The sequence below is a fragment of the Manis javanica genome, chromosome 11, assembly GCF_040802235.1.
Source record: "Manis javanica isolate MJ-LG chromosome 11, MJ_LKY, whole genome shotgun sequence".
Classification (NCBI taxonomy): Eukaryota; Metazoa; Chordata; class Mammalia; order Pholidota; family Manidae; genus Manis; species Manis javanica.
The window spans coordinates 31,669,746-31,681,734 of NC_133166.1; the positions used below are offsets into that span (position 1 = coordinate 31,669,746).

The following is an 11,989-nucleotide window of genomic DNA, read 5'->3' on the forward strand; positions in this document are numbered from 1 at the left end:
CCACCTGCAGAATACCTGTGCTTGTCTTGGCCATGAGGGTGGTCTGCGTCTCAGAGATCAGTGTGTTTCAGCAAGTTTGTTGCTATGTAGTAGTAGTGCCCAGAATTCAGGAGACCTGACCTCAGCACTGCCTTCCTTAACAGCAGTTACTGACTGAGGTCTTCTAGTAAGTAATCTGATCCTTGAATAACCACCTTGAATTTTGTGTCTCATGAAGTTTAAAGTTCTGTAAATCTTCAAGCTAAAACTGGTCTCCTAACCTACAAAGCAAACAATTCCTCATAAATATGTGGGTCTTACTTAAAAATCACATATTGTGCAACTGCATCAAGTATCACAATGTTTATTGATAGATACAAGTATATAAAATCAGGGCATGAACATGACTTGATAAATTAAGTAGACTTAATTTCAATACTATAATAAGAGGGACCAATTCAAATTCTCACCATTTGTTTCACACCCACAAAAACCACTTCAAGGGCATTAACGATCTCTCAAAACTGATCAGTTTTGTGCAAGTAAACCATGTTTCTTTTAAAAAGACTTGTGCACTTGCCCAGGCTCAAGGATATTAAAATCTAGCACATAAAGCCCATTACTAGAGGTAGAAATACAGGCAATATACTATTACGGCAACAACCATCAATTACAGTTAAGAATTTTTCTGTAACAACCAAATGGATAATCAAATATTGCAACAACTCAAGTATTACTGAGCAAAGTGCATTTCTACAGTATTCAGTGTTGCTATTCAGTTTTCTAACTTAAAACAGCCTATGATAACTGGCAGCAAAGAAGGTCCTTGCAATAGACTGCCTCTGCTTGAGAACTTATGATGTAATTATTGCATGCTGCTAATATACTATCTAAACATTAAAGATACTCCTAAAATATTTGATGGTAGACTATGATTAAGACATACACTACAAAAAAACCTTACGCAGAAGGAAATCCTAACTGACGTGCTTCTGCTTTAAATATTGTGAAAACATTACAGCGGAATGAATTTTCGCAGTGGTTAGGTCAAATGCAGTTACATCATAGCAACAGTATGTTTTGCACAATTTAAGGCTTTGGCTGGTTCTTTAGTCAGCTTCTTCCTCTGATTCTTCTTCTTCAGCAGTTTCTAGCCAGGTTAACCACTGATTCACCTGTGATTTAATTTAGAATTTAACAAAATTAGTAGTACTTAATTAAAAGATGAAAACTTCAAATAGTCTTCAGGATCAAACTAGCAACCCACCCAATAACAGATAGGACTCCTTTCACAATCGCAAAAATAGCCTCTAGAACATACTACAAATAAATTAATTGTATATTAGTATTTGAGAAGTGGTTTATTTGTACCTGGGTAACATGTAAGTCATTTACGGCTAGTGAAGTGTCATTTTTGACACTGCTCTAATTACAATTTCAGATTTCAGTGTGGGAGTGGCTCTTGCTGAGCCTGCTTGTCAGCAGTACTGCGGAGTAAGGAAGATTCCCAAACACACTTCAAGCCCCACCCCAGAACTGCTGGATCAGATACCTTAAGAACAGGGCAAAGACTAACTTGCTACAGGATGATCCTCATAAAGCTAATGTGAACCTAGATACCATAAAACCATTGTTCTCTGGTCTCCAGGGACACTAGTGTACGAAATCATCTGGGTTGTGTACCACACACAGACCCAATAAATCAGAATCTCTAAAGGCAGGTTCCAGGACTTATCCCAAACCACTCTTCAGATTATTAATGTGCACTGAGTTTAAAACCCCAAGGTATAAAGTTCTGCCCCTAGGCCAGAATTCCACTTAGTAAGATGGTAAAGGGGAGATCACTTCTGATTTTTCTTATCTCCTCTAACATTTTAAAAGCTTAAACTCAATCTTTCAAGTACCTTTACTTCTAAAATAAAGTCAGCTACTTTTAACATCTTACCCAACATTAGGATTAAAGCCTTTCATGCCTACCTTAAAAAAGCTTATACAGTGCAGAATGGTATGTATATACAAACTACTAGGACTATTTTGCCTGTATTCGAGTTTTAAATGATCATTAAAGTTTAAAAAGCAAAGAAATGGCCAAATTTCTAACAAATTATTTACCTGGAACAAAGCCTTGCCTTTCCCCGGAAACTCTTGGGTTATATCTTCTTTCCAAGCCAAGAAGGCTTCTTCTTCAATAATTTCCATGTCATAGAAGTGAACAAAAAAACGGAGTAACATGCCTAGAAGAGAAAACATAACCCCATCAATTCAGTGTGCTGTTGAAGTGCCCTGTACTCACCAGTCTTCTGGTATCTGTCCCCTCACCTTTTGGGAAGTTGCTGTTGTAGCAGTGCACCTGAAGGGCATATAGGGCACTGACTTGCAGATCAACGTGATCATGAAGGAATTTCTGCATTACTGGCTTGAAAGAAAGCAGCAGTTGTTTCTCTTGCTCTAACTGTTCTTTGGAAGGAGCAGAGGAAGAATCTGTTTCATCACTGGGTGGGTTTACTTCACTAGAAATATACTGTAAGAAGCTGCATAACAGAAAGAGATCTTTTAAGAACCCAAAAACTTTGAAACAGACAATTCTTAGTCCCTTGCACTGTGGACCTTTCTCTAGTAAATAAGGCCTAACTTTGTATTGTAGGTAGATGACCACAACTTTATCTTACCTAGTCATTAAGATGTTCACAAATCCTTTATCTACATGAAGTCTGGGAGAGATGTTATCTTTAATCCATTTATATATGGTTTGAGGGGATGGATCCAACTTTATTTGCTTCAACAGTTCCTTCTCCAATTTGAGAAGTGGGAATAAGAAACTCAGTCCCTTTCCTTCCAAAATCTCCAACATGCGGTCCTTATTCTGATCAATTTCTGAAGAGACAAAGGCATTTCCATCATCAGCTAGTTCATTTTATGTGACTGGTCTAGAAAAGAGCTTTACAAATGATTTCCCAAATGTGTAAGATTCATATAGAATAAAGAACCCAGCAAAAACTATAGACCAAAGGGAAGTAGTTAAATCATAATAACCTCTCTTTTTAAAATAAAGATGAAGTCTACCTGTGGTAATGGTCATGCTTATCTGGAGAGGATAATTACATGTCTGACCTACATAAATCCAATCATGGGACTAAGAAATCTCTAGAATCAGTTTATGTGTGTGTGTGGTATGTGTATGTATATACATAATGTATATATAAAAAATTCCCTGGCATTCTCTTACCTGGGAGCATTTTCTGCATATTGACCTTGCTTTGTTGAAAAAGTTCGGTTAACCATTCTCGATCTTGTAACTTAGCTAATTGCTGAAGACAAAGTAAGAAGAGAGGAAAATGGGTGCCACTTTCCAGTGGTTGAGCTAGTTCTGAAATGCTCACCAGCTCTGAAATGATGGCACGAGCTGCAAACTGTGCTAAGTATGATTTCACCAAGGGGATGTCAACCTCTAGTTTAGGGCACTGGTCCAGTACATTCAGGAAAGCCTTAGAAGAAATACAGAACACAGCTTAGTTCTCAAATTCAAATTGAAGGAGAACTCTTACAGAATCCGAGAAGTGCCCCACCTGCATGAAGTTGTCACTTGTGGCTATCCCTTCCTGCTTGAGTAAACTGATCAAAGAACTTGCTTTTTCTTTATCTTCATCGCTTCTATCCAGTGACAGGATGATTACTTTGCTTAACATCTCAGGAAGAAAATGTTTAGGAGCCCTCATTTCTCTCACACCATTGACAGCTTCATTTGTGTTTCCACTATTCAGATATTCTGTCACAACAGTTTCCTGAAAACACAACCCAAGTATCTTTTACAATGTCTTCTTACCTCAAATTTACTCCATGAATTAGACTGTGGGATTATTGAACACTTACAGTTAGTTTAAGTAGTTCTTCCTTTGATGGTGGTGGCTTTTTACTAGTCTTGGCAGGCTTTTCCTGGATAAGTGGTGGATTAGTTTTGAGACCGAGCTGAGGTGTCTAAAACCAACAGTGTAATAGGAAAAAATGTTTAGTGAACTTTTTTTAAAAAAAAAGCCCATAGAATACACAAAACACCAAAAAAACCTTTAGAAATGTTGCCACACCACAGTTCATACCTGTCCCAGAGGTGGTGTTTGAGTGCGTGGTGGTTGTGCACTAGGAGGAATCATAGTTATCTGGGGCTGAAGCTTTGGCACTTGATTTTTATTCATTAGGAATGACTGAGCAGGCCTCAGGCTAATCTAGAATTAAAAACAAATCAGAACAGATACCCAAATTAACAACATGCAGTTAGCAAACTAAATACACTTCATTCCAAATTCTAAATTAATGCAGTATGTAGAAAACACTATAGAATCTAGGGTACAAATGTCAGTTTCTCAAGTAACTGGGAAGGCTTCACTCCAGTTAACATGTTTCATTTCTGGCAAGAAAACTTAAAAAGATCTGACCCACTCAAGAGTAAGATACTATTTATATTTGTACAGAATTCTCCTTGGATAAGCATCACCAAAATATTAAAAACCAGAAAATTCTAATTAGTTTGGAAGATGTATTTAAGTAATGTACAGAGAAATCACAATCAAAATCTTGACAATCGTTTCCCTTGCTCTAACTGAATACTTTTAAGAGGCTTGCCCTCATATCTCATAATCTTCACTCATAGGACGCTGGACAGCCAAAGAAAAGAAAAAGAAGTACAGAAAAGAATGAAAGTTTAAAGAACTCCAGCATTAAGTCCTCTTAATAACGCGTCTTTTTATAATCATCGGGCAATAGATTTCTGAATCGACAGACTACGGCATATAAGTAACATAGGCAAATGTACCTCATCTGCATTAAGCTGTCCTTTCTTAGAAAACCGAGGTGGCATATCCTTCGACTGTCCTTGCAGCTGGGATAAGAGTCCCTGACTCTGGTTATGGTAGAGCTGGCTTAGCCCCTATTACAGAAAAGAAGAAAGAAAGTCTAGATAATAAGGGTTCCATAAGCCATAAGGAGAACTAAATTGAATTTTCTCCAGAGAAAGTAAAAGATTCAACAGGGAAGAATTAAAAAAACAAAACAAAACAAAAACCAAACCCAACTAACCTGTCAAATAAAGTGATGTGATTTTACTAATATTTTACTCATCTTAAAAGATAAGCATTTTGCCCAGCTTGAAGTAACCATCACGGGGGTAAATACGGTTTAGGAAAAAAAGACACTAAAACACCCACACTTTAAAAAAGCCAAAATCACACACATTTCATGATCTAACACTTGTTGCCTTAACATTCTTAAATGTTTTCTCACCTGGCTTTTCATAAACTTGCCTCCCATCTCTCCAAACTGCGACTGGGTGGGAGGCATGATGTGTCCCCCGTGGCCATTGAAGAGTTGATTTGAACGATGACGCCCCATGGTGGGTGAAAATCTATCCTGGATAACTCCTGGACCAGTACCAATTCCGCTACCTTAAAATACATTCATGGACAATTCTTTACAACTCTATTATTATAAAAAATACTAAACTGAATTTTAACTTAACCAAACCACAGTTTTGTTCATAATCACCTGGCATTTGTCCAAACATATCAGCAAGTCCTCCAAGTGGGTCCCTATCCATTTTCATCCTGGGCGGCATGAACGGCCCCTCCAGAAAGAAGTCACTTCTCATCCCTTGAGCCATAGGAGCAGGAATAAACACCCCTAAATCCTTTTGAAATAAAGGGAATAAACATTTGATTCTGGACACTTCTGCAAAAAACTAAAATTCTTACACTAGGGAAAACACGAACTTCTAGACTATTAGAGTGCTATTTATATAATTTCTGTAGAGCTTTCTCTAAAAATGGCATTCAAGACACTAAATACATTAAGCTCTACCAGTAAGTCTCAAATAAGCATTAAGGATCCTTGTGCTACTATGAAGTTATTTAACCCAGTGATTTCAAGAAGAAAACAGTAACTATCTTACTTTTACTGCATCTTGACGGATTTGATTGATCGTCTTTGGTCCATTGTCAAGAAAAGCCTTGCGAGGAACCCAGTGGTGTTCTCGCAACTCTACGGTGTCCTTTAATTTAAGAATAGTTTCGTTTCAGTATTCCTGAATGGAAACTCAGCTTTACGAACAACACATTTAAAGAAACCAGTTTTACCTGCAGCAGGAAACGAATCCTCGCTGGCAATTCCTTACTTAACATCAAGGAACACATTCGGGCAAAGTACTGATCCATTAAGGACTAATAAAAGAAAAATACATTGATTAGGAAGAAAAGAACTATGGCAAATGTATATATAAGGGCTTTTAAGACTTCTGAATTACAATCAAGGTTAATGACTAAATATAGCTATGCCCTATAATACCACAAGGAAGCTGAGTATAAGTAAGACAAGCTACTCACACCGTTTCTGTCAGCAACACACATACCTTGGCTCGTTCATGGTCTAATCTAGGTCCCACTGTCCTCATTATCTGACAGAGGCACTCCAAATCCTCTCCCATATCTTTGAGTTGGACTCTCTTCTTCTTTTCCAAAAGCTACCAAAAGAAGTAAAATGCCAGATGTTGACAATATCTTACTTGGTTTAGATGAAGTACTTTCCCTCATGTTTGCACTGACTTAGTAATTCCTACAGTAGGGAGGAGTATAGTACTTTCTTTTTTTTTTTCTATGAAGAAATCCCTCCAAATAAGCAATTTCAATGTAGGTAACTTCTACCCTTCCATGCAAAACACTACATACTCCCAACATTTACAACATGTAAATAAATGTTTTACATGGCCAGCAAAATTGTTAACTAGCCTACCAACATACTCAGATGGTACAAAGCAATCACAATTTCCCCTTAATAATGATGCACACAGTGATTAAGTCTAAATTCCCAGTGAAACTTACTGTTTTGATGCACTTATGAAGGATAGATTCATGAATAAGATCAAGCTTTCCAAGTTCTCCAATGAATTTGATGTTCCCCAACATCTTGATCTTAGCAATAGCTCTCTGTTCCTCCTCCTCAGGGAGGAGGGGATTTTCACGCTTATCATAGACTGAAGAAAATACAAAAGAAAAAAAGTCAACATTCAGTATCAAGTTGAAAATACAAAGTACTACTTAGCATTAAACATAATAAATTCTCACCATCAACATTTCTGGTTCGATTTTCAAATTCATCTTGTAATTTGGAAATTAGGAGGCGTCTGAATGTCTAATGGAAATAATAAAGACATTTGGCAGGTTTTGTTAATGAAATCTTCCAAACCAACTTTAAAATAAGCAAGCAAACACTACCGCTTACTGTGCTTTGCTTCTGTCCTGGCTGACCCTCTGCTGCTGGGCCATCAAAGTTTGGTGCATCTTCTGCCAACCGCAGACATAGCTGAGCATACAATGAGCTATACTTTGGCTCTTCTAGGGCTTTGTCCACAATCTGAAGGACAATGTAAAAAACAAGTTTTTTACTCAATATGACAATTTTTGGGAAGAACCCTTCCTTTGTAATACTTCCCCCTGCAGTCTTAAGAGAGTCTTATTGAGAGTCTTAAATCTCTCAATAAATTCCTTACTGACCAATTGTCAATGACCCATTTACAATTTGGGAATAAGAGCACCTCTTCCGTAAGAGTTACTACATGAACTAGATTAGACAATGCATATGAAGTGCTTTGCATACAGCCGAAAATAAGAGGCACTTACATGTTGACTATTACAGTGTACCAGAAAGGTCCAATTTATACAGATCTCATATTAGCCACACCCCTCCTGCTCAGGATTTGAAAATATCTTGGATATCAAAACTATAGACACCAGAATCTAATCTTATACCAACTATCATACAATTTCATTTCCAAGACCAAAATGATGTTTTCCAGAGGGAAGAACAAAAAACCCTGGGAGAGTCAGCTGGTAAGCCCCTATTTCATTCTTCCAGCGTGGCTGAACAATTTAAAATTCACCTCTTAAATCTGATGCCATTAAGTTGGTAGTTTTTTTTAACACCATCATTACTTAAAAGTCCATTTATCTAGCTCACACCTCATTGTTAAGCAATGATACCAAGGAAAAGCTTGGGTTTGCTTAGTATTTTCCTCTCTCTTTCAGTCAAAGCCAACATTTCACTTACCAGCAGTATGACCCCTTTAAGGATGAGTTTAGACTCTACACCCACATTGAGGAGCTCAAGGCATAGCTTGTCAAACTTTTCAGGAGTAAGCTTATTTAGTATGCTGGGAAAAAAACGACGACACTGTGTCAGCTAATACTCGAAGCACTGAATTGAGAAACAGCTTTTTAAATTATGTTAATCTTTTTAATTACATTAGCTCTTTAATAAAGACTCATTTTCTAACCCATCCAACCAAGATGATGTTGAAGCAAACTTCGTTACCCTACTGGGGTCCCCAGCTGTTCAAGAAATCTTTCTCAAATCCTCAAAACCGAGAGCAAGAGCCTTATTATTCAAAGCTAGCTCCAGGAGTTAAGACCATTATGTTCTGTGCCACAGCAGGCACATGAAGTGGCAGCATAAAAGGCTTCTGGATTTTAGCTCAATGTCCAAAACCAACTCTAAGTCCCAAAATACTGATATGCTGCTCATCAAGATAAAACTGTCAACACTGACATTCATTAAATAGGTACTTTGGGCATTGACAATACCTTCTGAGTGATATAGCACCACACACAAAAGTAATACAGCCAAACCATTCTGCTTCCCTTTTAGTAAAAGGATAGACCTATAAACTTACCCTCTTACTTTCCTGAAGATTGCATCATGTCGTTCTTTTTCATTTGCGGAGTTGTTTGCTGCGGAGTTGTCATCTCGTCTAGTGCTTCGTGCAGGAATCCATTTCTGAGCGTTTTGCCCTGGGGTTTTCCCCAGGAACTCGCTAGTGAAAATTGACATTTATAATTAAGATAATTTAAACAGAATCCAGGCACATCTATCAAATACCTTACCACTAAGAAATTCTTCTAAATAGAAAAGGCAATTAAGTTCTTCTCGACTTTGCTAACAACTAAGTAACTCACCATCAGTGATTCTTAAACAACAGTGTGTACCATAAACATCTGATGGGCTGAGTGAACAGACTGCTAGGCCTACTCCCAATTTCTGCTTTAGGGGGTCTGCGTATAGGGCCTGATAATATGCATTCCTAATAAGCTCCCAAGTGATGCCAATGTTGCCGGTCCAGAAGCCACACCTCTAGAACCAGTATTTTCTAATGTCTATGACCATGATGCATTCACACTGCCTTGCTGTACCCAGTCAGTATGGAAAATAAACTGGTTTCAGAAATAACATCAGTGAAAACAATAATCCAAAGAGTAAGAAGATAAAATAGTTTGAGAGCTTTAACTCACATCAAATGATTTGGCTAAAGAATAATCAAGAACTGGTACTCTAATTTTAGGATATGTAACAGAACCATGCCATGCGTAAGATTAGGACTCCTGACATCTGCTGCCATAACTATACTGCTAGCAAAAAACTATTAATCTGTGAATCTGATTTTTATAAAATACTGTTTTTGCATGCTTTTTATACATACCTGTTGCCAGCAGTCTTGGGATAGTGCTGAGGTGCACCCCTACTTCCTCCTCCGCCCGAAGAAGCACTGTTTAAAAGAAAAAACATAAAAAATATATATATACACATACCCCAATTACGTCTTGTCTCACTTAAAAGCTAGTGGGTCTTTTAATTATTTTGTATTTCAGAAATTACACCACAGATGAAGACTGAACTTGGGACTAATGGAACACCAAGTAATTGACATTCATTCTTCAGATGGCAGTTAGTAGAAGGCAGGGAAACTTCAAGTACTTTTTAAAAATGTACACATTACGAATTAAACTTGCAGCACACTAACTTAGAATTATTTAGGGTGGCCATTCTTTTGGTTTTTCTCCCTAGCAACTGCCAAAACTAAATCTACACACACCTGAAACGAGAAGCACCCCCTTCTGCAATCGCACTCTCCACTTTGGCGGCTTAACAACGAAGAATCTTCAAAAGAATAATATTAATGGATTGGGGTGGGGAGGGAAGAGGATGGGAGAAACGAAAAACCTAGAATGAGAGAAAGAGTACCAAAATTAGATATTGTTAACATACAATTCTATAAATCCTCCTTCAGTTATGACTTATTTCAGATCCTAGCACTGCAGTTAATTTAACTTTCACTGCATTGCAGATCTCACAAGACTAAAAATAGAATGCACTCAAAGAAAAATAGACATTGAAATTTAATTTTGTTTGGCCACCTGAAAATTTCCTTGTGTTCAAAAATGCAAAGAACCTTCATAGAACCAAGAACATCTCAGCTAAGGACTAATCTCTGAAAAATCCACTGTACTTCCCTTAAAAGTGAGTACAGAAACAGAAACCCAACAGAAAATTCTCTTATCAACGCAGACTTATTAAATATTATGTGGAAAATGCAGTAGTTTTTACTGAATCTGAGATGAGCCCACAGACTGGTTCAGAGTTAGGTGAAGACTGCTTAGCAGTCTTCTTCACTGTCCATTCTTTAAACTCCCCCGCACGGAGGGCATCCGCGAAGTTGCGAGAGGGACGGGGTGGACAGTGGCTGGCACTAAGCAGGCGAAGACGAGGGCTACAACATGGCAACAGGAACCTCCGGCCCGCTTTTTCCCTTCCTGGAACAAAAGAGCAGCGGATTCCTCCCACCCAAGCTTGACTTAGGGAAGTGCTTCCGACAACCTTCCTGCGAAGCCGCCGGGAACAAGCCTCGGTCGGGGGTGGGGGGGAGCGGAGGCCGCCCCCACGCCCGGCTCTTTGTTCTCCAGGCAGGAGGGCGGCCTCCTGCCCACCAGCCGCCTCCAAGCCGGCTCCCTCCCGCCCCGTAAACCCCCAAGGGACTGACAGACGCCTCTCCGTTCCCTTGCCTCCGGACGGAAGGACCTAAGTCCTTGTTCTCCCTCTCCCGTCCCAGGCGGGGCCCGCTGGGAGGGCCCTTCGCTCCCGGCCGACACAGAGGCTCCACATACCTCCCCATAGGGAGGCCAGGCCCCGGGACTCCTGTGCCTCGGCTGGTCCCGCGCCAACGGCCGGGCCTTCTCCGCCGGCCCGCGTCCCTCCCCGTCGCGGCGCGCGCTGCCCCGCCACGCTCCCTGCCGTCGCAGCACACCCGCGCCTCGGCCCGCCCCGACCCCAGGCTCGGCTCCGCACGGGACGGCCCCCAACTGCAACAAGCCAGATCTGTCGGATTCCTTCTATTCCGTCAACAACGGGAAAGGGAGAATAAAAGCGAACAGGAATTGTTCGCCCACTGTGCCCACTGTGCAGTGGAAACGTTAGAAAGGGTCGCCCCGCCCGGCTCCGCCTGCGGCCGCCATTTTGTGCCGCTCAAGAAGAAGCGGCCGGGGCACGGCGGCCATTTTGGAACACACTACTCGGCGGCGGTGGCTCCACTCACCTTCACCAAGAACTCAGCAGCTGCCACAGCAGCTGCCTCCTCAGGATCCGGTCGTCGGGGACGGGGAGGGAGGGGAGGGGAACGGAAAACAAAAAAGGGGGAGGGAAGGGGAGGAAGGAGTCGGGAACGACTTGAAACTTTCAGCTCAGAGGAGTCGCTGCTGCAGCCACCACCCGGTACTCGCCGCCACCTCCATAGAGCTCCGGCTCGCTGCTGGCGCTAAGGCGTGTCTGAAGCCGAACTTATCACTCCGGGGCAGGCGAACCCACCAGAGCCGTCCCGAATGGCTCCTTCACTACCCAATCAGTAGTCTGGGTGCCGCCTGCCACCAATCCGCGCAGGGAGGCGGGGAAGAGGCACCGGGCAAGTTTGGTTGCGGCGCAGCCTCGCCGCAGTGCGCAAAGCCATATTCGTGAAGGCTCTGAGGCCAAGCCAGTGGCGTAACGGGACCTGAGCACGGTGGAAATGCGGGACACTTGCGTAAAGTCGGAGCGCCCTTCTGAGCCTGCGTTGGTGTGACTGTCTCCCCTTCCTCCTGTCTCTTTGTTCCCTGACTCCCTATCCCGCACCCGATATATACTACCCTCCTTCCCTTCTACGTGGTTT

General features: G+C 41.0%; 1 protein-coding gene and 1 non-coding gene across 2 annotated transcripts; both read right to left on the minus strand.

Moving 5' to 3' along the window:
- Nucleotides 1-327: 327 nt before the first annotated feature.
- Nucleotides 328-11,345, minus strand: EIF4G2 (eukaryotic translation initiation factor 4 gamma 2). The gene is made up of 22 exons (XM_073217716.1): nucleotides 11,291-11,345; nucleotides 10,956-11,180; nucleotides 9,887-9,935; nucleotides 9,494-9,559; nucleotides 8,690-8,830; nucleotides 8,068-8,170; nucleotides 7,243-7,374; nucleotides 7,086-7,152; nucleotides 6,843-6,994; nucleotides 6,374-6,484; nucleotides 6,102-6,185; nucleotides 5,918-6,016; nucleotides 5,515-5,656; nucleotides 5,254-5,414; nucleotides 4,074-4,199; nucleotides 3,850-3,954; nucleotides 3,546-3,761; nucleotides 3,206-3,464; nucleotides 2,649-2,853; nucleotides 2,299-2,510; nucleotides 2,092-2,213; nucleotides 328-1,154 (listed from the first exon to the last, which is right to left on the minus strand). Exons 1-22 carry the CDS (start codon nucleotides 11,343-11,345, stop codon nucleotides 1,089-1,091), a joined length of 2,898 nt encoding a protein of 965 aa, XP_073073817.1. The 3' UTR covers nucleotides 328-1,088.
- LOC118973909 (small nucleolar RNA SNORD97) lies at nucleotides 4,593-4,734 on the minus strand. The gene has a single exon (XR_005063433.2). It is a non-coding gene; the product is annotated as a small nucleolar RNA SNORD97 (small nucleolar RNA).
- Nucleotides 11,346-11,989: the final 644 nt, after the last annotated feature.